This window comes from Nerophis lumbriciformis, linkage group LG34 (assembly GCF_033978685.3).
Source record: "Nerophis lumbriciformis linkage group LG34, RoL_Nlum_v2.1, whole genome shotgun sequence".
In the NCBI taxonomy this organism is placed as follows: domain Eukaryota; kingdom Metazoa; phylum Chordata; class Actinopteri; order Syngnathiformes; family Syngnathidae; genus Nerophis; species Nerophis lumbriciformis.
In genome coordinates this window covers 4,535,496-4,562,588 of record NC_084581.2, presented here as the reverse complement: position 1 = coordinate 4,562,588, position 27,093 = coordinate 4,535,496, and the positions used below count along the sequence as shown (strand labels likewise).

The following is a 27,093-nucleotide window of genomic DNA, read 5'->3' as shown; positions in this document are numbered from 1 at the left end:
TAGATCCACTATGGACTGGACTCTCACACTATTATGTTAGATCCACTATGGACTGGACTCTCACACTATTATGTTAGATCCACTATGGACTGGACTCTCACACTATTATGTTAGATCCACTATGGACTGGACTCTCACACTATTATGTTAGATCCACTATGGACTGGACTCTCACACTATTATATTAGATCCACTATGGACTGGACTCTCACTATTATGTTAGATCCACTATGGACTGGACTCTCACACTATTATGTTAGATCCACTATGGACTGGACTCTCACAATATTATTTTAGATCCACTATGGACTGGACTCTCACACTATTATGTTAGGTCCACTATGGACTGGACTCTCACACTATTATGTTAGATCCACTATGGACTGGACTCTCACACTATTATGTTAGATCCACTATGGACTGGATTCTCACAATATTATGTTAGATCCACTATGGACTGGACTCTCACAATATTATTTTAGATCCACTATGGACTGGACTCTCACACTATTATGTTAGGTCCACTATGGACTGGACTCTCACACTATTATGTTAGATCCACTATGGACTGGACTCTCACACTATTATGTTAGATCCCCTATGGACTGGACTCTCACACTATTATGTTAGATCCCCTATGGACTGGACTCTCACACTATTATGTTAGATCCACTATGGACTGGACTCTCACACTATTATGTTAGATCCACTATGGACTGGACTCTCACACTATTATGTTAGATCCACTATGGACTGGATTCTCACAATATTATGTTAGATCCACTATGGACTGGACTCTCACAATATTATTTTAGATCCACTATGGACTGGACTCTCACACTATTATGTTAGGTCCACTATGGACTGGACTCTCACACTATTATGTTAGATCCACTATGGACTAGACTCTCACACTATTATGTTAGATCCCCTATGGACTGGACTCTCACACTATTATGTTAGATCCACTATGGACTGGACTCTCACACTATTATGTTAGATCCACTATGGACTGGACTCTCACACTATTATGTTAGATCCACTATGGACTGGACTCTCACACTATTATGTTAGGTCCCCTCCAATGTTTCTCATAGTCATCCCACTGGGTTGAGTTTTTTTCTTGCCCTGATGTGGGATCTGAGCCGAGGATGTCTTTGTGGCTTGTGCAGCCCTTTGAGACACTCGTGATTTAGGGCTATATAAGTAAACTTTGATTGATTGATGAATGGAAACAGCTGCAACTCTGGCCAACACAGGTAGGCGGGAACCTAGGAAGCATAAAAACAAGGCAGTCAATATAAAAGATTAAATGACAGGAAGCTAATTGTAAACCAAGGGTCACAACAAAGCGTGACACAAAAATTCATAAAATCCCAAAAAAAAGCTTCAAAACATTGCAACTTTTTCCACAGCTTTCTGAAAAAGCTGCAGAGAAATTCGGCCATTTTAGGACCATTTTAGTCAATAAAATCTAGCGAGATCCTGGTGGGACTGAACAATTACAGCATCCATCTTCCACGCCCTTTAGAAAGGATAATGTTAGTGTCGCCTGTTGACACTAACATTATCAAACTCCTCAGTCTCCGCTTTGCTGCCTGCGTCCTCATGTTGTGTTCCATCACCTAAGCGCGCTTTCATGTCGATGATAGCAACATGTTGATGATCTCCTCACATGCTCACATCCCCGCGCCCACGTGCGCCTTCGCTAATGAGGAGACACACACACACACACACACACACACACACACACACACACACACACACACACACACACTCGTGGTTCAGAGGCCACTTCAAACAAGGCTCTTGAAGTTGAAATGAAAAAAAAGACACACGCACACGCGCGACACAATTTGCAATTGAAACGACGCTTTTGTCCCCGCTTGAATGTCATGAGACCGTCCTGGTGGACATTGCAGACGTTTCACCGCAGCCTTTTTCCAGTGTTGATGATATCGCTGGCAGATAAGGACACCTCGCCATCGGTCGAACACTCGGGAAACTAAGCAGGTGTGTAGACTTATGTTTCTTGATGAAGACCTGTTGTCATGACAACTGCACATCTTCTTGCTGCACCGTTAACCTTCCTTTTCTTTGAGATGATTGCTGTGATGTGAGTGTCTGTCGATTGTTACAACTGAAACAACTACCGTATTTTTCGGAGTATAAGTCGCACCTGCCGAAAATGCATAATGAAGAAGGAAAAAAACATATATAAGTCGCACTGGAGCCCGACCAAACTATGAAAAAAACTGCGACTTATAGTCCGAAAAATACGGTATATAGTGACTAAATTAATTGAAAATATGTTAATTAGTGTGTGTGTGTGTGTGTGTGTGTGTGTGTGTGTGTGTGTGTGTGTGTGTGTGTGCAGTATGAATTCACAGAGGTTGTCTGTGAAAACATGGACAGAGGAGGAAAGTGAGCGCGCTGACAGCACACTCAGCAGGTACACACACTTACACTGATCAGCTTCTTTTGAAACGTTCTGACACAACACAAGCGGTGACGTGTAGTTTAGGCAACTCCTGCGGATGCACAACTTTAAAAAACACAAATCAACTTGAAATTAATAAAAATGCGAAAAGTATGTGGAATAGCTGATAAAAATGGCAGTGCTGTGGGACGGCGTGGCTCAGCTGGTAGAGCGGCCGACCAGGAACTTGAGTGTTATTGGTTCGAATCCTGCTTCCGCCAGCCTTGTCGCTGCTGTTGTGCCCTTGAGCAAGGTACTTCACCCATCTTGCTCCCAGTGTCACACACACTCATAGCTTAAATGTACAAACCCTGTTTCCATATGAGTTGGGAAATTGTGTTAGATGTAAATATAAACGGAATACGATGATTTGCAAATCATTTTCAACCCATATTCAGTTGAATATGCTACAAAGACAACATATTTGATGTTCAAACTGATCTTTTTTTTTTTTGCAAATAATCATTAACTTTAGAATTTGATGTAAGCAACACGTGACAAAGAAGTTGGGAAAGGTGGCAATAAATACTGATAAAGTTGAGGAATGCTCATCAAACACTTATTTGGAACATCCCACAGGTGAACAGGCAAATTGGGAACAGGTGGGTGCCATGATTGTGTATAAAAGTAGATTCCATGAAATGCTCAGTCATTCACAAACAAGGATGGGGCGAGGGTCACCACTTTGTCAACAAATGCGTGAGCAAATTGTTGAACAGTTTAAGAAAAACCTTTCTCAACCAGCTATTGCAAGGAATTCAGGGATTTCACCATCTACGGTCCGTAATATCATCAAAGGGTTCAGAGAATCTGGAGAAATCACTGCACGTAAGCAGCTAAGCCCGTGACCTTCGATCCCTCAGGCTGTACTGCATCAACAAGCGACATCAGTGTGTAAAGGATATCACCACATGGGCTCAGGAACACTTCAGAAACCCACTGTCAATAACTACAGTTGGTCGCTACATCTGTAAGTGCAAGTTAAAACTCTCCTATGCAAGGCAAAAACCGTTTATCAACAACACCCAGAAACGCCGTCGGCTTCGCTGGGCCTGAGCTCATCCAAGATGGACTGATACAAAGTGGAAAAGTGTTCTGTGGTCTGATGAGTCCACATTTCAAATTGTTTTTGGAAACTGTGGACGTTGTGTCCTCCGGACCAAAGAGGAAAAGAACCATCCAGATTGTTATAGGCGCAAAGTGTAAAAGCCAGCATCTGTGATGGTATGGGGGTGTATTAGTGCCCAAGACATGGGTAACTTACACATCTGTGAAGGCGCCATTAATGCTGAAAGGTACATACAGGTTTTGGAGCAACATATGTTGCCATCCAAGCAACGTTACCATGGACGCCCTTGCTTATTTCAGCAAGACAAGCCAAGCCACGTGTTACATCAACGTGGCTTCATAGTAAAAGAGTGCGGGTACTAGACTGGCCTGCCTGTAGTCCAGACCTGTCTCCCATTGAAAATGTGTGGCGCATTATGAAGCCTAAAATACCACAACGGAGACCCCCGGACTGTTGAACAACTTAAGCTGTACATCAAGCAAGAATGGGAAAGAATTCCACCTGAGAAGCTTAAAAAATGTGTCTCCTCAGTTTCCAAACGTTTACTGAGTGTTGTTAAAAGGAAAGAGCCATGTAACACAGTGGTGAACATGCCCTTTCCCAACTACTTTGGCACGTGTTGCAGCCATGAAATTCTAAGTTAATATCTCATATGGAAACGGGGTTTGTAGATCATGGCAATCTCAATGTAAAGAACTTTGAGTTATGAGAGAAAAAGCCCCATACAAATTGAATTCACTTCACTGTAATGTCGGGGGTGTCCCAATACACCTTTTCCGATACTGATATTGATACGATATCAACAAGAATCATACATGTACTTTTATTATTTTGTCGTGTGGAATGTTACAAAAGGTTTGATCCAGTGACATTAATCAAACAGAATAATGGTAGGTATAAAAACATTAACCTATTTATTAATAACCGTCTGTAATGGACTTATGCTGTCTTTAAGTTAAAATTGAGTAGTAATTGTTTTTCTGGCGACACCCAATGGCCACAATTATTCATCCAATCTTGTTTTGATGACAGACAGACAGATTAGTATCATGTTTAATGTATGTATCATCAAAAGTGCGAAAAACAACTTTATATAAAGTATGTTGTTCTTAAATTCAGTGTTTCCTTTTCTAGTATCGGAAAAATCGATTGATTACCTTTTAAAACAATGTTAGCTTGATATATATCTTCTCGAAGGCCACATTGCAGCGCACAGATTACTGTAATTGAATTTTAGGAATATAAATCGATAGACCAATGAGGGGGATAAATTGTTTCACTTCTACTTATTACGTATGTCTAGCTTATGCGCTATTGTGTGCTTAGCTGTTGTGTAGCTGCCAGCTCCAAGTAGTCTTTAGCCTACCATGTTTACCTTTGTAAATGACTTGACTGAAATACAAGAAAAGACCAACCTTAGGTGCTTGTTGTAGGACATTTAGATGTTAACTGCCTAAGGTCTGCCCAAGTAAACACGCTGCAGGACCAGAGATTTTCCAGAGTAAGTGAGATCCTTCCTGAGAGTTCTGAATTTTTGTTTTGTTGTCAATCACAGAAAATGTCTGTGAGAACAGACAGTGTGGTCCTGATAGTCCTTTCTGTCTGCCACTCTCATCACCCACTGTAGGTTTTCCTGTTCATTGACAATGCAGCAGGAGAACCATACTGTACAGGAGTAGACCAGAAGGGTCTCAATAGCTGCTCTACAGAAGATGGTCAGCAAGTCTCTGTTGGGCATCCCCAACCTGATGGGACTCGTTAATGTACCGGGTGCATTCCAAAAAGCTTAAGCTCTCTCTCTTCGTAGGCTATACCTCCTCTCCTTTCATGCAGAGAGGGACACCATTGTGTGCGTGCACCCTAAAATCTACATGCGGTCCCTTGGGTTTCATTGTGTTTTAAGTCCAGGTTATGGGAACACCAGTCAGTGAGGTGTTGGACCTCATGGTTGACCCGTTGTTGCCAGTTATCAGTCTGACGATGGTGTTGGCAGGGTGGGTAGGGGAGCAGTCGCGCATAAAAAAGGATTTGAGGAAGAGGGACTGAGAACACACCCCTGTGGTCTGCCAGTGTTCTGGATGAGAGTGGAGCATGTGCGTTCTCCCATCCTCACGTTTGGTGGATGGTTGCTCAGAAAGTCCCAAATTACAACTGACGGTGCTAAAGGTGGAACTTTTAAATGCTGGTGAAAATTAGTGTTGGTCAAGGTCAGCAGGGAAGGCAGATTTGATTTGTGAGAGGATGCAACTCTTAAAGCATTTAGGGAAGATGCGCAGTAGTCGTTCAGACAGTTAGAGTTCGATATCTGTAGTGGCAGACTGTTGTAGTGAGAGTTTGAAGATGATGGTGACTGCATCTGCAAGATGGTCCTAATTTTGCGTCCAAGAACACAAGTTGGATGCAAGTGCAGGCAGGAAATGTTTGCAGTCCTGGTCTGGTGGTTCAAGCTTGCAAATATTGGTTCAGTTTGCCTGTGAGAGGGATTTAGAAACATTTGAAGAAATAAGCTGCAAAACAAGAAGTTGATTTATTTATGGTCCTTTTAAGGTGATAGCAGGTTAGTTTGTTGTCTGAATAATAAAATGAATAACAATAACTTCCACTAGACACCTGATATTATCCTGTGCCTTTTGTAGAGGACAGTCCATGTGCGATGACACTTCCTCTGAACTACAGAGGATGGCGGCGGGTGATCGGAGAGATGTCAACTCCCAGAATTCCTTCCGTGGCCGAGGCGCTCTGTCCAGGTATAACATACTTCTATTCCAAAGTAACAGGCGAACGTAAGAAGATGTGAAAAGTTTTCTTCTGCTTGGTCCGGAGGATCGTCAACATGGTGATGACTCTGAGAGAATGGGCTCAGAAGAGCATGGCAGAAGAGACAGAGCGGCCGGATTCTTTTCTGGAGCGTTTCCGAGGCCCCGCCCACATGGACATTCAAGCCCCGCCTAGTCGCTTTAGTCACAGCCACAACAGCTCTGAAACTGAGAGCCAGATGAGACGCGCTCGTAGAAAGTGAGAACTTTTCATGCATAGATTTTGTTGAAACGGTAATCTGATTTTGTAACTGAAGATTCATCTGACTACTTGTGCTTTAGGACGACGTGCAACAATATTATCTTGTCACCTTCGGATGATGCGTACTACCACTGGCTGATGGTGATCGGGCCTGCCGTTTTTTATAACAGCACCCTTTTAGTTGTCAGGTGGGCAGCGGGTTTTGTTTATGTTTGCACTTGCTGTCAAATACCAACTTCAAATATCTGCTTTGTAGGGCCTGTTTTGACGAGCTGCAGATGAGGAACGTGATGTTGTGGCTGGTCATGGACTACATCTGTGATGGAGTCTACATTCTGGACATAGCTGTTCGGCTCCACACTGGTACTTTTCATGTCCATTAATGAAATAATACTAGACTGATTGATACACTACCCTTACAAGAGGATATTGTACTGTTAGATTAATAAATAATTCTGGAGAATATACAAATCCTCCATTAATGAAAGGGGCATTTAAATTTTTTTACAGTGCATCCGGAAACTATTCACAGCAATTCACTTTCTCAACATGTTATGTTACAGCCTTATTCCAAAATGGAATTAATTAATTTTTTTCCTCAACATTCTTCACACAATACCTTATAATGACAATGTGTGAAGTTTTCTTTTTTTAATTCTGCAAATTTATTAAAAATAAAAAACAAACCAATAAAAAACATAAGTACATAAGTATTCACAGGCTTTGCTCAATACTTTGTTGATGAACCTTTCTTCCACTTTCTTCCTTTCCATGCTTGGAAAAACAAAGTTATGTCCATCCCTCGCTATAAACTAATGCTAGCAAGTGAGATCAGATGTTTTGGTCACTGCGACATTTGCTAAGACTACTAGGTGTGGGTAAGTTTCGTAACATGAAGTTTTGCTCGTAACAATTTCCCAAGTTTCCCAAATAACTATAAGCTCGATGTACCACTGTACTTGTTTTCTGTTGAAGTTGTTTTATTCTGTCATGAAGACATTGTCAAGATGAGACAAAATGCACAATCATACAATCTTAGGCATTCATTTGTGTCTGTAAAGGTTTCTTGGACCAGGGGTTGATGGTGAAAGATGGCCAACGTCTGAGGGAAACTTATATACGAACTTTACAGTGCAAGCTGGACATCTGCTCCATCCTTCCGACTGACCTGCTGTATTTGACCTTTGGCGTCGGTTACACTCCCCTTCTTCGGTTCAATCGTCTGTTGCGCCTTCCCAGGCTCTTTGAGTTCTTTGAACGCACCGAGACAAGAACGGGCTACCCGAACACTTTCCGCATCTGTAAACTTGTGGTGTACATCCTGGTGATCATCCACTGGAATGCCTGTGTGTACTACAGCTTCTCCAAAATCCTTGGGTTGGGATCGGATTCTTGGGTGTATCCCAATGCTTCGGATCCAGAGTTTGCCTCCCTGACCAGAAGTTACATATACTGCCTGTACTGGTCTACATTGACCCTGACTACCATTGGAGAGACTCCACCTCCTGTTCGAGATGAGGAATATCTCTTCCTGATATTTGACTTTCTGGTAGGTGATTCTGTTGAATCAACAGAGGGCTAGTCTAGATCTAACTGCTGATCTGGCTATTTTTCTGTTCCAGGTAGGCGTGCTGATTTTTGCATCTATTGTGGGGAACGTTGGATCCATGATATCGAACATGAATGCTACCAGAGCATCATTTCAGGCTCGTGTGGATGCTCTGAAACATTACATGCACTTCAGACATGTCAACAAGGTGCTCGAACAGCGTGTGATTCGCTGGTTTGACTACCTCTGGACCAATAAGAAGACGATAGATGAACAGGAAGTGCTGAGGAGCTTGCCCAGCAAACTAAGAGCAGAGATTGCGATCAATGTCCATCTGGACACGCTGAAAAAGGTAAGGTCAAGACATGAACCAGGATAAAGATACAGTATGTTCAGGACCCAGTTTTAATTTTTCGATGTGTGCATGCACAGGTGCGGATTTTCCAGGACTGTGAGGCAGGCCTCTTGGTAGAGTTGGTGCTAAAACTTCGACCGCAGGTTTATAGTCCAGGGGACTACATCTGTAGAAAGGTTAGTTTTTGCAGGAATCGTATGTGGATATTTTAACACCAGTTCAGTTTATTTATCTATTTATATAGCACATTTAAAAACAACCCCAAATGGCCTAAGTGCTGTACAGACATAAGAACAAAATACAGCCCCCTATATTCAGGCACAAAATAAAAGATTCTGGATCATAATTTGTCTCAAAGTAGTCTTGTTGGCTCTCATGAAGTCTGCCAGCATCAGTAGTTGTTATTGAAGGGAACGCAATCACAAACGCAGTGACAAAATTATTATGCCACCGTGTGCTTAAAATGACCAAAATAGGTAAATATTACATGTTATTATGAAAGTCCCTGTCACTACATTACATATATACTTACAGCGTATATATAAAACATTGATGGATGTTTTTGGATGTTTTTCTTAGAGCACTTGATAGGCAGAATAGAGTGAGTCCAATTAGCTCCATTGTTAGCTGACTTTTCCTAATGTTCATTGTCGAGATATAATGCATAAAACAAAGAGGAGCAACATAAAAACACAACATATACGTCTCAGAGTCAAATATTTTATTATTTCACACATGATAACTTTTAGCATGCTAACATTAGCATGGTAGCTTTTTAGCCAATTTCTCAGGTATACGTCTCATAGTCAAATATTTTGTTATCTCAGAGTTAAATATTTTGTTACTACCCGCATGTTAACTGTTACCATGTAAGTGGCTCACGTTAACATGCTAGCTTTTCAGCTAATTTTGCAGGTATATGAGTCAAAAAGTTTGTTATTTCACATATATTCATGGCCGGAAACCAACATTGAATGACCGTGACCTTCGATCCCTCAGACGGCACTGTATCAAAAACCGACATCAATCTCTAAAGGATATCACCACATGGGCTCAGGAACACTTCAGAAAACCACTGTCACTAAATACAGTTGGTTACTACATCTGTAAGTGCAAGTTAAAGCTCTACTATGCAAAGCGAAAGCCATTTATCAACAACATCCAGAAACGCCGCCGGCTTCTCTGGGCCCGAGATCATCTAAAATGGACTCATGCAAAGTGGAAAAGTGTTCTGTGGTCTGACAAGTCCACATTTCAAATTGTTTTTGGAAATATTCGACATCGTGTCATCCGGACCAAAGGGGAAGCGAACCATCCAGACTGTTATCGACGCAAAGTTGAAAAGCCAGCATCTGTGATGGTATGGGGGTGCATTAGTGCCCAAGGCATGGGTAACTTACACATCTGTGAAGGCACCATTAATGCTGAAAGGCACATACAGGTTTTGGAACAACATATGCTGCCATCTAAGCGGCGTCTTTTTCATGGACGCCCCTGCTTATTTCAGCAAGACAATGCCAAGCCACATTCAGCATGTGCTACAACAGCCTGGCTTCGTAAAAAAAGAGTGCGGGTACTTTCCTGGCTCACCTGCAGTCCAGACCTGTCTCCCATCGAAACTGCGTGGCGCATTATGAAGCGTAAAATACGACAGCGGAGACCCCGCACTGTTGAACGACTGAAGCTCTACATAAAACAAGAATGGGAAAGAATTCCACTTTCAAAGCTTCAACAATTAGTTTCCTCAGTTCCCAATCGTTTATTGAGTGTTGTTAAAAGAAAAGGTGATATAACATAGTGGTGAACATGCCCTTTCCCAACTACTTTGGCACGTGTTTCAGCCATGAAATTCTAAGTTAATTATTATTTGCAAAAAAAAAAAAAAGTTTATGAGTTTGAACATCAAATATCTTGTCTTTGTAGAGCATTCAATTGAATATGGGTTGAAAAGGATTTGCAAATCATTGTATTCCGTTTAAATTTACATCTAACACAATTTCCCAACTCATATGGAAACGGGGTTTGTACTTTGTATTACTTGACGCCACCAAAATTGCCTTTACATGTTGCTACTCATGTCTTGTTTCCTCGTCAAGGGAGATGTGGGTAAAGAGATGTACATAATCAAAGATGGCCACCTTGCAGTGGTGGGGGACGACGGAGCCACCCAGTTTGCTGTTCTCACGGCAGGCAGCTGCTTTGGAGAAATCAGCATCCTGAACATCAGCGGCAGCAAGATGGGCAACCGCCGCACGGCGAATATTCGCAGTCTGGGATACTCAGACCTTTTCTGCCTTTCCAAACAAGACTTGATGGACGCGCTGCAGGAGTTCCCTCACGCCAGGGCCCAGCTGGAGCAGAGGGGCCGCGATATCCTGCAGAAGGAGGGGCTCCTGGAGGAAATCAACGTGTCTGCAGGGGAGGAGCTCGGGGAGAAGGTGGAGAGGTTGGAGACCAGTCTGGACCGGTTACAGGTCAGTAGCCCCGCCCCCCACATGACTTACCACAAAACTTTATGAACATTTTTTCTCATTTTCAGACCAGCTTGGCGCGTCTGCAGAGTGAGTTCAACTCTTCTCAGCTTCGAATAAAACAGCGAATCACGGCCCTTGAGCACATCACCACGGCAACCACCGGCAGTGGCTTTCTGTCAGATACGGACTGCAACGACAGCGCCTCTGGTGGTGATGGAATGCGCAGCGAAATCAATATTCGCCTTTAACAATGCCATCTATGAAAATAACAAACTCTATAGTCACAGTCTTATTTTTATGTTTCTGTGTTTTTTGTATTCAGTCCTGTCAGTTTTTTTGTATGTAAAGGCACTAAAAATAACAAAACTATTTAATGGAATTCAGTTATAATCACATTCACATTCAAAACATAAATATTTCTTTTTTAGTTCTTGTTGTGTAAGAAAGAGTGTATCGTGGGACCGTTACAACATCAAATAAATATTAAATATATATGCCCTATCAGATATTTATTGTGTCTAATTGGCCATTGGCTCTTTGCTACAGTAAAATGTATTCATTATTAGTAAGATACATTAACATATACTACACAAGTAACTACAATGTTTTTTATTAGTAATCTACGACACCTGTGTACTTTGCTTTGAGGTCTTTCTTGAATTTTTTGAATGTTTTCTAACTTTCTTTATCAAAGTGCTGGCACTCGCTACTTTCTTGGGTCCCATGGTGGATTCTTTTGTAGTAATACTCAATAAAAACAAAAGTACAGAGACTGAATCACAAATATGTGGAATTCTTGGTTTGGACACTCCGATCTGAGGAATTTTACACATGGCTCAATTTTTGGCCATACAATTACTGCGTCAGTATACAAAAACTGGGGTAAAATTTTGTCTGGAATTTTTGTCAAAACCCGATGCATACAAAAACGAAGGTACTTTATTCTATTTGTTTTATCAGCTATAAAACAGAATCTGTTGTTTTGTTCAAACAGTTAGCATATACAGTAAACCCTTGTTTATCCATGTTAATTAGCTTCGGGCCTTACCATCAGAGTCTGACCTGCGGCAGAAGGGGTCGCTCACGCATTGAACTCCTCAGCCAGCAGAGGAGTCACAGAAACAACCATTAGAGCAGGAGAAGAGAATGTCGGTTAATTTTTTATAAATTAACTATTTTCATAACTAGAGCATAAGAAATCCATTTACGACTTTCTAAATCTTTTTTTTTTTAGCATTATGAGCGCCCAGTAGACATTAATTAACACTCTTTGCTCATTTTTTACACTCTTTTAACCCAATATGGTTATGCTGTTTGAGGTTGAGCTAATCATTGGCCACAATAATGAACAGATTGACCAAAAATATATATGTAAAATTAAAGGCTAAAAGACTTAATTAAATATGGATGTTTTTAGTTCTTTTGGCTTTTGTTATGCTTTAAAATGCTTAATTTAGGCAAAAACATTTGTAGAATATGCCTAAAAATCTGCGATAGAGTGAAGTCGCAAACTTTGAAGCGCAATGTAGCAAGGTTTATTTAGGGTAGAATACCGGTTTTGGTACTTTTATAGTTACTGACTTAATTTCATTGGCCCTACTGCGTACCGATTCACGTAAAATCAAGCATAACCATATTTTGATATTTTGTTGCACAAGACGTCTCCAGTCATCTTCGACCTGTTCTTGGTCACAGTCACCCTCGTCTCGCGTTGTGACCTCCAACCCTGCAGTTGGTGTCACAATCCAGTACTGCCTTGACGATAGTCTTTTCAACCTTCAGCGTCTTTAGGCCAAGATAAAGATCTACTCTGAGATAATCTTCGATCGACAGTATGCATATGATACAGCCTTCCCCAGCCACACCCTAGATCAGTGGTTCTTAACCTGGGTTCGATCGAACCCTAGAGGTTCGGTGAGTTGGGCTCAGGGGTTCGGCAGAGGTCAAAACACACCCGACTCATCGTGTAAATAAAAACTTCTCCCTATCACCATATTACGGATACGACAACAGCAGAAGTCAGACTGATTTGCAGGTGTGTAATTTGTTGTGAGTTCATGCACTGTGTTGGATTTGTTCTTTGAACAAGGAGATGATCATGCACGGTTCATTTTGTGCACCAGTAAAAAAACATGGTAAGACTTTAGTATGGGGAACATATTTACCATTAATCAGTTGCTTATTAACATGCAAATTAGTAACACATTGGCTTTTAACTAATTATTATTAAGTACTTATTAATGCCTTATTCGGCATGGCCTTATTATAACCCTAACCCTCTAACCCTGGCCCTAACCCTAACCGAATAACTCTGAATTAAGTCTTTGTTACTTAGAATATGTTCCCCTTGTGTCCAAAAAACTCTAAATTAAGTCTTTAATACTTAGAGTATATTCCCCATACTAAAGTGTTACCAAAAACATATAACTTTGTCTTGAATTTGAAAAAAAACAACATTTTATTTTCCGTTGGGCTGGCCTCTTCTTCAACACCAAAAAGACCTACATCCTCCTCAGTGTGCCACTGGACAATGCACCCATCTTCACCATCAGCGGTATGCAGCTGAAGAACATCAGCAGCTTCATCTACCTGGGCGCCACCTTGTCGTTCTTCTGCGACCTGTTTGATTAGATTGAGCGTCGTATCAACCTCGCCTTAGCCTCCTTTGGTTGTCTCAATGATTGTGTCTTCACCAACAGGAACCTCACTATCAGCACCAGGATCGCTGTCTACATTACAGTTGTCATTTCTACCCTCTTCTATGTCTACAAAGTGTGGGTTCCCTGCACCGACACGCTAAGCTCCTGGAGTCTTTCTCCATCAGACTACTCAAGCAGATTGTCGGCCTGCGTTGGTGGGATAAGGTTACTCACGTTGCGATCAGAAGAAAAGCAGGCATTACGTCGCTTGAGTTCTTGTTCGTCCGCCATCAACTCCGCTGGCTGGGCCATGTCATCAGGATGCCCACCAACCATCTGCCTCGCTGAGTCCTGCATGGCCAACTCGCCAGAGGTCGCCAGAGCGTGGGAGGGCAGAAGAAGGACCACATCAAGGGCACCCTCAAGCGTTGCAACATCCCTCCTTTAGCTGACTGAAAACCCCTGCAGCCAACAGATACATCTGGCAAGCCACTCTCACTGATGGTATGTTTCACTTCGACATCGAGTACGATCGCACTGCTGCAGAAGAGACACCAGCCTGCAGCAGCGCCCCGCCGGCACAGTCCATCAGAGTCTGACCTGCGGCAGAAGGGGTCGCTCACGCATTGAACTCCTCAGCCAGCAGAGGAGTCACAGAAACAACCATTAGAGCAGGAGAAGAGAATGTCGGTAGCCACTGACGTTGAACAGGAAGAAGAAGATAATAATTTGCAAACACTCATCTGTATGGAGCCTGGCCAGCTAAGGCCAGCACTCTAGCCGCCAGCCCTGCACCTTCCTCGGGCCATCTCTGTACCTGACTCTTTGACACGCAGTCACCTCAAACTACCATACTAACTGCAAAATACAGAGCCCAACCGTTTCCAAATGACTTCTACGTGTCAGGGTTATGTTTCTTTTGCAAATTTCATGATTACTTGTCGTCCAACAACTGTGTGAAAAACACAGTGCTAGGACCTTGTGGACACAACCACCGATCTTCATAGGTAAGTTATTGATATCTTGACAGCTAATACTATAGTTTATAACTGATGTATCTTTTTTTTGTACTTTCTTTTACTTGAAATAATGTAAAGTCAAATGTATTGGTACATTGTTATGGAACTGCTTTTTCTTGTTCAGTTTACTTTTTTATTAGCTCAGAATGTTAATAAAATGTGGAACTAATCCCGAGTTTATTTGTTTTTTTTAGTAAACGTGCTTTAAAAGTGGCAGGTTAAAAACAATGTATAAAAAATGGTGATGTTCTTTCAGATCGGATGATTTTTGTCTCTTTTTTTGCCACATTGCCCAGCCTTAGGATCTGATAATCCGCTTGGAATAATCACAAATAAAGAAGTAATAATTATACAATTAATAAAGCGAATAAAAATGTTAACAAAAATGTGTATTTATTTACACAAATTACATGCAGCACTGATAAAAATACTAATGAATACCGGTATATCGATAAGGAACATCAATATTGGTATTGGTATTGACACACATCACTACTCAAAAGTGTAAGAAAATAAGGTATAACAGCTGGACAGCACAGTTATCATCAGCAGCTTACTTACTTAAATAAAGAATATTTGTATATTATTGCTAAACAAATTGTTGAATGGTGGATTTTGCATACAGTTGCATTTCTAAGACACTAGATGACAGTAATGTATTGGCTATTTAACACTGCACACAGTGTAGTTTGGAGTGATACTCTTGTTAGTTCAGTTCAGTTCAGTTCATCCATCCATCCATCCATCCAATTTCTACCGCTTGTCCCTTTCGGGGAGGCGGGGGGTGCTGGAGCCTATCTCAGCTGCATTTTGAACATGCATACGATAGAATAAAGGAGTAGGAGAGCTTATTTAATCCTACCCCTTTTGATAACATAGCAGTTGTATCCCATTTCCTTGTTCTCTGTTTGTAACAAAACAGTGAAAAGATAAATAATAAATACATAAATATACCATAAGTAAGTAAACAAATATTAAATACATAAAAAATCATGATCTAATTTTTTTTTAAAGGTTCAACATCCATCCATCCATTTTCTACCGCTTATTCCCTTCAGGGTTACGGGTGGCGCTGGAGCCTATCTCAGCTACAATCGGGCGGAAGGCGGGGTACACCCTGGACAAGTCTCCACCTCATCGCAGAAAGGTTCAACATGTTCATCATAATTGCTCTTCTTTGTACTTTGTGAACACTTGTAGTTTGAACAGTTTGTTAAACTGAATCGTATTGGTGCTTTGTTTGATTTCTTTACTTAATCCATTCCACGATGACACATTTGAAAATTTCAGGGTGTTCAATAAAACCAACACAATTAAAGAGAGGTTTATGTTATTGGGTTGATATTTCCAGATATTGCCCAAGAGAACATTTATTACCACATGAATAGACGTAAAAGTACCAAAAATTGGTCCTGTTAAATAATGGTATCGGTTCCCAGGTACCGGGCAATGGTATTGTATCCGCCTCAGGTATCCATCCCTAATTCAATTGGTTTGCTTTTAGCATCTTTTATGCTCATGTATCATATATAATATTGGGTTCATGTACAGGGAATTTAAAAGAGAATACTAATTTGAAAAAAAAAAAAGTCCCCCACATGCTTCTTTTCTGCCACGATGTTATATAATATTATTAATGATTACAATTATTTATAAAATATATTCTTGCACCTTTAGTCATTGTATTTTGAATAGCAAATCCTTAACTGTTATTCTCTAAGAATATGAATTGTATTATTACTATAGATTCCTAATGTAGCCTTCCTTAGCTTGACGCTCCTCTACTTTCTCCTGCTCCGCTTGCTGCGGCAACGGCAAACCAAACTCCAGACGCTCCTCTTCGTTATGTATCGTTTACTTGTGAACTTAATCATTCAAAAACGTAAAACAATAACGACGTGGGAACAAATGAATGGAAAAATAAAGCGAGTTTGTTACAGCAAGAAAGAGTTAGAAAAAGTAAGAGTAAGGTCAAAATACTGTGTGGCTCGATTCCCCCATACCTGACTGCCATTACCCACAATGCATTGTCTTCGAAACCATCTTACCACACAGATCCTTCCGCCATATATGCAATTAAGCAGTTACGTCATCGAATAATTTAGACAAATGCAGGGGCGTCACTAGCTTTTAAGGACAGGGGGGGCTTAGCCCCCAGGAGATGCACAGGATGTGAGCGAACGTAGCGCACGAGCACAAAACCTCACAAACGGCTAACAAAGACTTAGACATTATTCATTGTTATTATTATTTCAGTCGGTTTATTTTCAATCTGTGTTCAGTACAACAACAAACATGGGTTTGCACAGTGACATTTTGTTTACAGCATCAACAAGAAACAATTACTTGCATGATCCTTTAAGATACACTGAAACACAATGAAAGTCATGACATTAGCCTCTATGTTATTACTTCACAACATAGAGGCTAATGCTACGACTTTCGCTCACAATACAATAATTGTTTGTTCCCAAATATTTTGAAGTTACACAGATTACATATTGGGCACATATGTGACTAAAATGGTTGTAAATTCAAGCCCTGGAAATATTACTTAATTACTTGAATTAAAGTAATATCTGGATCGGGATAATTTGGCTTATATATAATATATTTATATATATATGTATATTATGGCAAGTCGTTAAGAAAATTAAATATATATGGAAGTCTGAATAGAAATGAGAAACGTTTATATATACTGTAAATAAGAAAGACTTAGAGTCCGTCTGCTGATCTGAAAAAGAGCCAAAGCTGTCAAATATTATTTAAACTCATATTCGGGCCACTTTATAATGAATATGTCGGCATGTATTTGTAAAAAAAAAAAAAAAAAAAAAAAAATTTTTTTTTTAACACCAAATTATTTTAGGGGGGCTTTAGCCCCCCTAAAATAGGCCTAGCAACGCCAATGGACAAATGTAATAATTACAAATAAAGTATACCTTATAATTATTCTAAGCATGCAAATAAAGTAAATAGTCCCATTTTGGCTGAATAAACATAAAGCACCTTCCATAAAATGTAAATGAACTTAAAACAGCATTTAGGCTCCTACAATTACAATATCATTAATATTAATGATTACTAACCCTTATTCAATATTTACTTTTGAGCATTTAAAAGGCATAACAGAGCTCCACCTGAGGCTGGAAGTGGAAGCAGAGCACAGTTCCCTGTGCAAGTCAGAATATATGTATATGAACAGGCACTGAGCAAAGTCCAACATTACTCTGTTCAGGAAGTCATGCATGTGTTTGTTTGGTGAGAAGACGGCGAAGAGAAAAAGGTAATTACCTTTTCTACACAGTCTTTATTAATGCTATTGTGTTCACCTGCAATTACCGGTATGTTCTTTTCATACATTTTCGTAAAATATATTATCATTGTGTTTTCATTTGACTCAAAATGTGATGTTGGATCACATCGGTATCGTTTTTTTTTTACAGGTTTTCACGTTTTTTACCGAGTCAAACTGCGCTGTGCTCAATAAAGCTTGCTGCTAGTATGTTAGCGGTGTGACGTCAAAAGTGTTGTGTGCAACTTTTTAAACTGAAAAATGTAACAACAACACCGCCACCTAGCTTATGTTACTATTAGTGGTTTAACAGAACATACTGCATTTTCCGAACTACAAGCCGCTCCTTTTTTTTCCTACGCTTTGCACCCTGCGGCTTATAAAACGATGTGGCGAATTTATGGATTTTTCTTCGCTAACGGCCGTAATAGTTTGTATTCAACAAATAGTTTTCAACACCGACAGAGGCACTGAAAATGTGTATTTTCGTTTGTACTATGGCGCCATCTTTTCGACAAGTTCGCTCACTGCAGGTGCTTGCAGGTTGAAAATGTTCTTCCTGTTTCGTGGCTTGAACAGAAAGCATATCCTGTTTTTGTTTTTTTACCATTTGTCCATGGCGTTTCTGTTCAAAGGGATTCTGCTGAGAGCTCAAACCATTTGTAAACGTTTTTGTGTGTCTGTATGCGGAGTAAAACTCTGGAACAAACTGGACTTACAACACAAGCAATGTCAAACTAGTCATTGCTTTAAACCAGGGGTGAGCAATTAATTTTTACCGGGGGGCGCATGAGCAACCTGAGCACTGCTGGAGGGCCACACCGACAATATTTCAATTAAATTTTGCTCAATATTATTTTCGATATACCGTAAGATAAATAATAATAATAATAATAATTTCATTCAACCTAACTTAACTTTATACAAAAGCAGATTGCTTTTGATGGTTTTATTTTTAACACTGTCTTACACTAAACTTCCTGATGTATAATACAATGCAAAAATGTCAATTTCTGTCACTTTATCCTGCATCTTCTTTAAAAGTCCAACATTTTTCCCCGTCAGATTTGGACAACCATCTGTTGTCACACCTGCCAGCTTGTCCCATTTCAGTCCTAACATGTCCAAACATGCATTTACCTATGTGAACAAGTCATTACCTATGGTTGTCTCTTTAATTGACTGCATGGCTGCCAGCTCCTCCGTGATTTGAAAGTCTGCAGTTATCCCACGTAAGAAGATGAGCAGTTGGGCGGTGTTACGTACATCGCAGCTCTCATCCAAAGCCAGCAAAAAACAGTCAAAGTTTCCAGCGATGGTCTCAACCCGCCTCGTTACAGTGCGTCGGGAGAGTGACACGTTCTCAAATGCGCCCCTCTTCTCCGGGCATATCAGCGCTACAGAGTCCAATAAACACTCCTTAATAAACTCTCTGTCAGAAAACGCCTTACTTTTTCTGGCGATTTCGTGAGAAATTACGAAACTTGTCCTGATGGTTGCATCTCTGGGGTTGTGAAATTTGGCAAAAAGTCCTTGTTGGGTTTGCAGTTTTACCATCAACACATCAGTCTCCCTTGCGCGCGCTTCATCAGACAGATTCCGGTATTTTTCCTCGTGCTTCGTCGTGTAGTGGCGATTCAAATTACATTCTTTAAACACAGCAACCTGTGTACCACAAATTAAGCACACGGCTTTACCTTCAATTTTTCTAAAGAAATACTTGGCAGTCCATGTCTTGTTGAAAACACGGCATTCGTCATCAACTTTTCTCTTTTTAGCGTCTCGGGGATAACCGGGCATCACTTGTCGCTGTGCACCTTCACTCACAGGTTACACACGGACATACGCCCATAAATAACCCTTTTCAAAATAAAAGCAGCACAGTTGTATTGCACGCACGACATAGACGTTTTTTCAAATTTACTTTGTAATTTGTGATTGCCGCTGTTCACATTCACTCACAATCGCGCACAAGCATATAACCACACGGAAGTAATACAAATAACGCTTTTCAAAACCAAAGCAGCACCGTTGTATTGCACACTCGACATAGATACTTTTAAAAATGTATTTTGTAATTTATGATTGGCCTCACGCAGGCCGGACAGGAACGCACAAAGGGGGCCGAATGCCAAGTTCTGCTTTAAACTGTCATGTAAACATCAGGTCTGGTTCAAATATTAGATGAGGGTCTTTAATTTGAATTGCTGTTGTACTCTTTCTCATAGTGTTAACATGTGCTCAATGTTTCCTTACCATCGTGGGTATATTGTCTTTTACCATTGTTGGTATTGTTCATTCTTCTTACATTGTTGCTATAAACTATTGTTACAACGTAATACCTGTGGTAATGCCACCATGACATAACATTTGTGTAATAATCCTTGAACAAAATAACAGTGAATTTTAATGTATTCATCACTAAATAGAGGACTGGGGGTGGGATTAAGTGAATTATCTTCTTCCCACTCCCTTTCAGGCAAAACTGGATTGTCATGTTACATGCTGTACATTCCCTTACGCCATACTTGCCAACCCTCCCGAATTTTCCGGGAGACTCCCGAAATTCAGTGCCTCTCCCGAAAACCTCCCGGGACAAATATTCTCCCGAAAATCTCCCGATTTTCAGCCGGAGCTGGAGGCCACGCCCCCTCCAGCTCCATGCGGACCTGAGTGAGGACAGCCTTTTTTCACAATGGGAGGACAACAGGGTGACAATAACTAAATCATCCAGACTAGAGACACATTGTATTATTATGTTTATCTTACCTAAAAATAAATATATTTATTAATTAAAAAAAAAAAAAAAAAAAATACATTTTTACTATATTTTGCTAAAAACATCAAAATTAATTGTATTTTTATTTGTATTTTTTCTGACTCCTTATTACATCCAGCCATAGAATTAAAATAAACATATTTGAAATAATTAATTTTATTTTATCATAATAATTCATTTAAAATGACCATATTTAATTATTAAAATAATTGCTTGTTTATCAACAACTTTAGCATCTTATTCATTACATTTTGAAGCTCTCAGAAGCCAAGTTATGTTACATTCCTTAAGATTTATTTATGCAAGTTTGAAGTATCAATTATCTAAACACAGTTTTGTTTGCATATTTTCAGGATATATATATATATATATGTATGAAATACTTGACTTGGTGAATTCTAGCTGTCAATATACTCCTCCCCTCTTAACCACGCCCCCAACCACGCCCCCCACCCCGACCACGCCCCCACCCTCCACCCCCCCACCTCCCGAAATCGGAGGTCTCAAGGTTGGCAAGTATGCCTTACGCATTATATGAACCTTTACACGGATGCCTTATGCTAACTTTGCCAAGTGTTTTAAGCACAACACCCTACCCTCTTCCAGCTTTTATCATGTAGTGAGGTAAACAGCGCTTGATGTACGAATGTATCACACACACATTGGCTTTGATAGCTGTGAATGTATAGTCACACTCACAAGCAAGAAGAGTCTTCACTTACACAAAAGCAGTCCTCAGGAAATGAACTAACAAGTTCCGGATAACCAAAGCCTAACTGAAATACTAACAATTAGACTGCTAGCCAGATATCATCCGATAATGAAAATCAAACTCTTCGGTGTATCCTACCAAAATGAGCTATAAAATCTAGCATGAAATGTTAGCATGCCAACTGTTAGCATGCGTCATGTACTAAAATGTAGGACTCTTGAGTTGTAAACCTGCAATAATAGCTAAAAAAGCTAACATGCTAATGTTAGCTTGTGTCAAGTGACCTTTCTTGACCATTGTAGAGTAGATATCCACCATTTTTGTTTTGATGACGCCACAGACGGGAAAATAGACTTAACGTTTTCTTTTATTAAAAGTGCTAAACTTCATTTAAAATCTACTGTTCTTAAATCCAATGTTTTCCCTTTTTTTAGTATTGTTAACATACATTGATCGATTCTCTTTTAAAACGATCTTGGATCAATACCTATCTCTCGAAAAGGCAAACTTGCCGAGCACAAATCAATAAACTTGACGTTTAGGAATATAAATCAGTCTATCGATGAATCGTTACACCCCTAATTATTGTAATATATCTCCTATATCAATCTACGTTTGCATACTTCCAGATGCAGAAATGTGTTGTAATGCCCTGCACAGCGCATTGTCAGCATGCTTAAAATAGTTCCTGCGATTCTATAATTGCAGAAAATATGTTACAGATTATAGATGCTTGTTCAAACTGCAAAACACCACATGTTGGAGAGCATGAATATGGAGGGTAACTATTGTTTTATTGGGCACACATGGCGGTCTGCACCACTTTTGCACTTTAGTCAATTGTGCACACAGTCTTAGTAGATCACACGCAACACGCCCACAAATAGTACAGAGTTCACAATAGTTTGCACACGCTGTTTAGCTTGTGTTATTTGGATCTTAGTAAACCATGCTCTATATTTGTGGGCATTTTATAGCAGTAACACAATGATAGCTAACTAATGATAGCTTTCGGATCTCTCTCTCTCTATGTCCACTACTTGCTGCACATATCCTACCAAGTCAGACCTACACTGTTTCAATGTCCATTTCTCTGATGATGCAATTGTTGATGACTGAAGTGATGATAACAACCAAACCTACACCCCCCCCCCCCCCCCCTCCACATCCCACACCCCAGATTGTAAATAATGTAAATAATGCAATGTATATACTCTGATGATTATCTTGTGTGATGACTGCATTATGATGATAGTGTATATCTGATAGTATATATATGTATCATGAATCAATTTAAGTGGACAAGTTGAAAAACTTATTCGGGTGTTACCATTCAGTGGTCAATTGTACGGAATATGTACCGTACTGTGCAATCTACTAATAAATGCCTCAACAATCAATCAATCAATCAACGTTAGTTAGCCAAATCGCTATCATTAGATAACGACACACAAAGCTAATGCGTTGAAAACAGTCCCATTAAGCCCCCCGATTGAAAGCTATTGATAAGATGATCATATTTATTTATCTACTGTATTTGTGTCAAGCTAGTTGCCGATTTTCTCCATAAAGAGCTTGTTCTACTTAAAGATATGATATATCCATTTTAACGCCCATATTCACTAAAACCAAGGATTGTTTACTTTTTCATGTTTTCTGCTCAGCCTGTTGATTACCGTATTTTTCGGACTATAAGTCGCAGTTTTTTTCATAGTTTGGGCTCCAGTGTGACTTATATATGTTTTTTTCCTTTTTTATTATGCATTTTCGGCAGATGCGACTTATACTCCGGTGCGACTTATACTCCGAAAAATACGGTAATTGGAGCACTGCTGCCACCTAGCTGGAGGTTTGTGTATCGTTCAACATTATTAAATACGTTTACATGACATTATTATTTTTTTGATGATTTCATTCGCTGTGTTAATAAATCCTGGTGCAGTGGTGTGTTCGCCAGCCATTTAGAAATGAGTATTATTGCTCAAATGTTGTAATTCCTCTGTTTGTGCTCTTCTGAGTAGAAAAGAGTGTACAGTGCATAAGTATGTGTGTGCTTGCATGTGTGTTTCAGAAATGGCGCTAAGCCTTGCGTTGATGGCAGCCGGCGTGGCATCAGTGTCTGCGGCAGAACCGGTAAAACCTGCTTAAAATTGTGTTTTGTTGTGTTGTGCAGCAGAAAGTCTACACTTGCTGCACAATCTGATGGCAGGATGTGCCACATGTGACGTTAGAGTTCATGCGCCCCAGGAAATCATCACATCCGTGCACAGTTCAGCCAGCATAAAAGGAAGGTGCTTTGCTTTTTCTTTGGCTTTTTTTTAGTGTAACCTATTCTAAAAGGAACAGTCTCAACAAAACTGCAACACGATTATGCATAATATGTGTCATCAAAGTTTTTATTAATTAAAAAACGGTTTTATTTATACCACTAACAGTTACTATACTACACTTAAAACTGGGGGTACCCATATTGATCCGAAACAATATCAGCAAGAATCCTACACTTTTTTATTTGGTAGTGTGGAATGTTAAAAAGCGTGAAAGTAGTCACAGAACAATGTTAAATATGAAAACCTGCTAACCTATCTATTATTAACCATCTGGAATGGCCTTTGATGCTGAATTCTGTCTTTGGAGTAGTAATTGTTTGGGCAACACCTAGTGGCCACAATCATTTATTAAGCACAGGTCATGACGCTTTAAGTGGAATGATGTGGACACGTTTGTTACTGGGTACTTTCTGATACGCCTCTGCTTCGGAGACTTTGTATGTGTAAGTAATATGAAACTCCAATTATGGTATACCTGTTTATATTGACAAATGGGCTGTTCTGGACTGCAAAATTGTTCAATTTATGTCTAGCTTGTTTTTGATATTGTGTGCTTAGCTGTTGTGTAGCGGCCAGCTCCTAGTAGCCTACAGCCTACTTGACTAAAATACAAGAAAATACCAACCCTGTGTGCTTATTGATGGACATTTGATGTTAACCAGCCAACTTGTCCAGGTTGTACTTTCTGCTGGGACGCTCTCAGGAACTTCTCCTTGTCCCGGCTTTTAAAAACAATTTTCGGGAATTGTCTGATACAAGAGTGGAACAGCATTCTTTTCCAAATAAGGACAAGACATACTTTTTCACAATTCAAAAAGATTTCTGTTGGACAGTTTCTCCTGTGAGTACCGACAGACCTGGTCTGAACTCTGTGTAGATGTGAAGCAAGCATGATGTCACTTGTTGCTTTACTCTTTGTGTGCGTCTTGTTTTGATTGTATTTTTCTTTTTGTGCTGCAGAGAAGGAACCTGCTGTAAACCAGTTTTTAACTGAGTCAGGCCCTATTCACTTTAACACAACTGTTGCTTTTAATAGTTCCTGTTTAATAAATGAAATGAAATGAAAACATTGTGCCCCTCCCAACCCCAAAAGGGACAAGCATTAGAAAATGGATAGATGGATGGCTGTCCAGCTAAGCACAAGCAAACATTCTGCAGAACTGCTTGTACCGGAGCTTGTATCAGAGATTTCACGCTGGTATCATCGGACACTTGTTTTTTTCTGGAAATATCAGACCGATATCTGATATAAATATGGGATCAAGATGTCCTTACTTAAAACATAGCATCACACCAACAAGTTTAAGTGTTATTGAATAAGTCAATATTTTAAAAAAAAAAGCTCAATGAAGATAAACTTATAAACATCCAGATTTTCATACTAAAACGTTCTTTATACACAATGGAATTAATAAAGACTAAAAAAATATATGTTTCTTCAGTCAGTTAGTCAGTAGACAACAATAAATAAATATTAAAGAATGAATACTGGTAGACCACATGAAGTAGCCCTGCCTTGATCTCATTCATTCAAAACATCTGCACAAACATCGTTATCAATTCGTTATTTAGTGATGCACGATATAGACAATATATAAACCATACAAAAGGGACAAGTGATAGAAAACGGATGGATGGATGGATGAAACGGTCCGATGATAGAGCTTCTAATACTATCGTTATTATGTGATAATGTATGTTGATAACATATGAACGAACAAAATTAACAAACGCTTCCTCAACACACTTTAAATGCTCCTCCACAGCACAAGGTTACGCTAACCGCTATATGCTAGCCTAATACAGTTGTATGCAGCCTCCGGTCTTCAGGCCAGTGTCTTCTAAAGATCCCAAAAACTCGTTTTAAAACCCGTGGAGACCTGGCATTTCAGGCTGTAGCTCCCAGACTCTGGAACAGTTTGCACCAATTCCTCCGTGATCTTCACTGTGTTGAAACTTTTGAAAATTTCTCTTTTCAGTAAAGCTTTTAGTTAATGCACCTTTTAACTATCATTTTTAATCCATTTTGTATCCGTTTTATGATGTTGCCCCTGTTGTTTTAAATTAAATTGTTGTTTTACTTCACCTATGTTTGGTACAGCGCTTTGTGATTTTATCTGTGAAAAGCGCTTTTTAAATAAAATGTACTTACTTACTTACTTACTAAGCTAGAGCTCTTGAATGTAAACAAAGGTAGGCGGGTCAATAAAAATATCGACAGTAACGATATCAAGTATAGTATCAGTACAGGTCGATACAACAGTGGTTAAATTGATTTTCTAATCTTTTGTTGTTTTTGCTACAAACTCAGGAAATAAGTCCCTGGACACAGGAGGACTTTAGGGCAAAACCAAACGATTTAAATCCGAGGCAGTAGCAGGAAATAATTGTAATATTAAATTGATATTGTTACACTGTGATCTTGCCTCGCATGCTTCATGTACAAATGAGTACCGTATTTTTCGGACTACAAGTCACAGTTTTTTTCATAGTTTGGCCGGGGGTGCGACTTATACTCAGGAGCGACTTATGTGTGAAATTATTAACACATTACCGTAAAATATCAAATAATATTATTTAGCTCATTCACGTAAGAGATTAGACATATAAGATTTCATGGGATTTAGCGATTAGGAGTGACAGATTGTTTGGTAAACGTATAGCATGTTCTATATGTTATAGTTATTTGAATGACTCTTACCATAATATGTTACGTTAACATACGAGGCACGTTCTCAGTTGGTTATTTATGCGTCATATAACGTACACTTATTCAGCCTGTTGTTCACTATTCTTTATTTATTTCAAATTGCCTTTCAAATGTCTATTCTTGGTGTTGGGTTTTATCAAATACATTTCCCCAAAAAATGCGACTTATAATCCAGTGCGACTTACGTATATATGTTTTTTTCCTTCTTTATTATGCATTTTCGGCAGGTGCGACTTATACTCCGGTGCGACTTATACTCCGAAAAATGCGGTACTCATTTTAAATGATGTTTCTTTAATTGTACCTTCTGACCAGCAAACAAGTAGACAAAATACAGCAAGAGAAAGTGCCCATTGAGGCAAACAATGTTAGCTTACATTTTTATTCGAATCACCATTTGAACAGGAATATTAATTTCAGTGAAAACAAAGGTTGCGTTTGCACCGCCGACCTACAACGAGTCGTGCCCGACTGCTAAGCAGCACGCGTGTAAAACACAATTCGTAGTAGCGTAATTCAACAGACCTCACTGTTGAGTTACGCCATTGGTAGCTTTTTATGAAAAAGCAGCCAAATTTGACACAACACCGGAGTTTAGTGCATGGAAATATACTGAGTCTGTAATCAAACAGCCAATTACAGAAGGCCTAATCAGTCCCTAT

General features: G+C 39.7%; 1 protein-coding gene across 2 annotated transcripts; it reads left to right on the top strand.

Annotated features, from left to right (window-relative positions):
- The first annotated feature begins 1,919 nt into the window (after positions 1-1,919).
- LOC133576401 (cyclic nucleotide-gated cation channel-like) lies at positions 1,920-11,716 on the top strand. Of its 2 annotated transcripts, none has more exons than XM_061929591.1 (11): positions 1,920-2,013; positions 2,378-2,452; positions 6,185-6,295; positions 6,372-6,563; positions 6,647-6,754; positions 6,823-6,929; positions 7,628-8,119; positions 8,193-8,467; positions 8,548-8,646; positions 10,567-10,944; positions 11,010-11,716. In XM_061929591.1, exons 2-11 carry the CDS (start codon positions 2,379-2,381, stop codon positions 11,190-11,192), a joined length of 2,019 nt encoding a protein of 672 aa, XP_061785575.1. In that variant the 5' UTR covers positions 1,920-2,013; position 2,378; the 3' UTR covers positions 11,193-11,716. The 2 variants fall into 2 exon arrangements, with proteins under 2 accessions (XP_061785575.1, XP_061785576.1); XM_061929592.1 differs by having other exon boundaries at positions 11,015-11,105.
- The last annotated feature ends 15,377 nt before the right edge of the window (positions 11,717-27,093 follow it).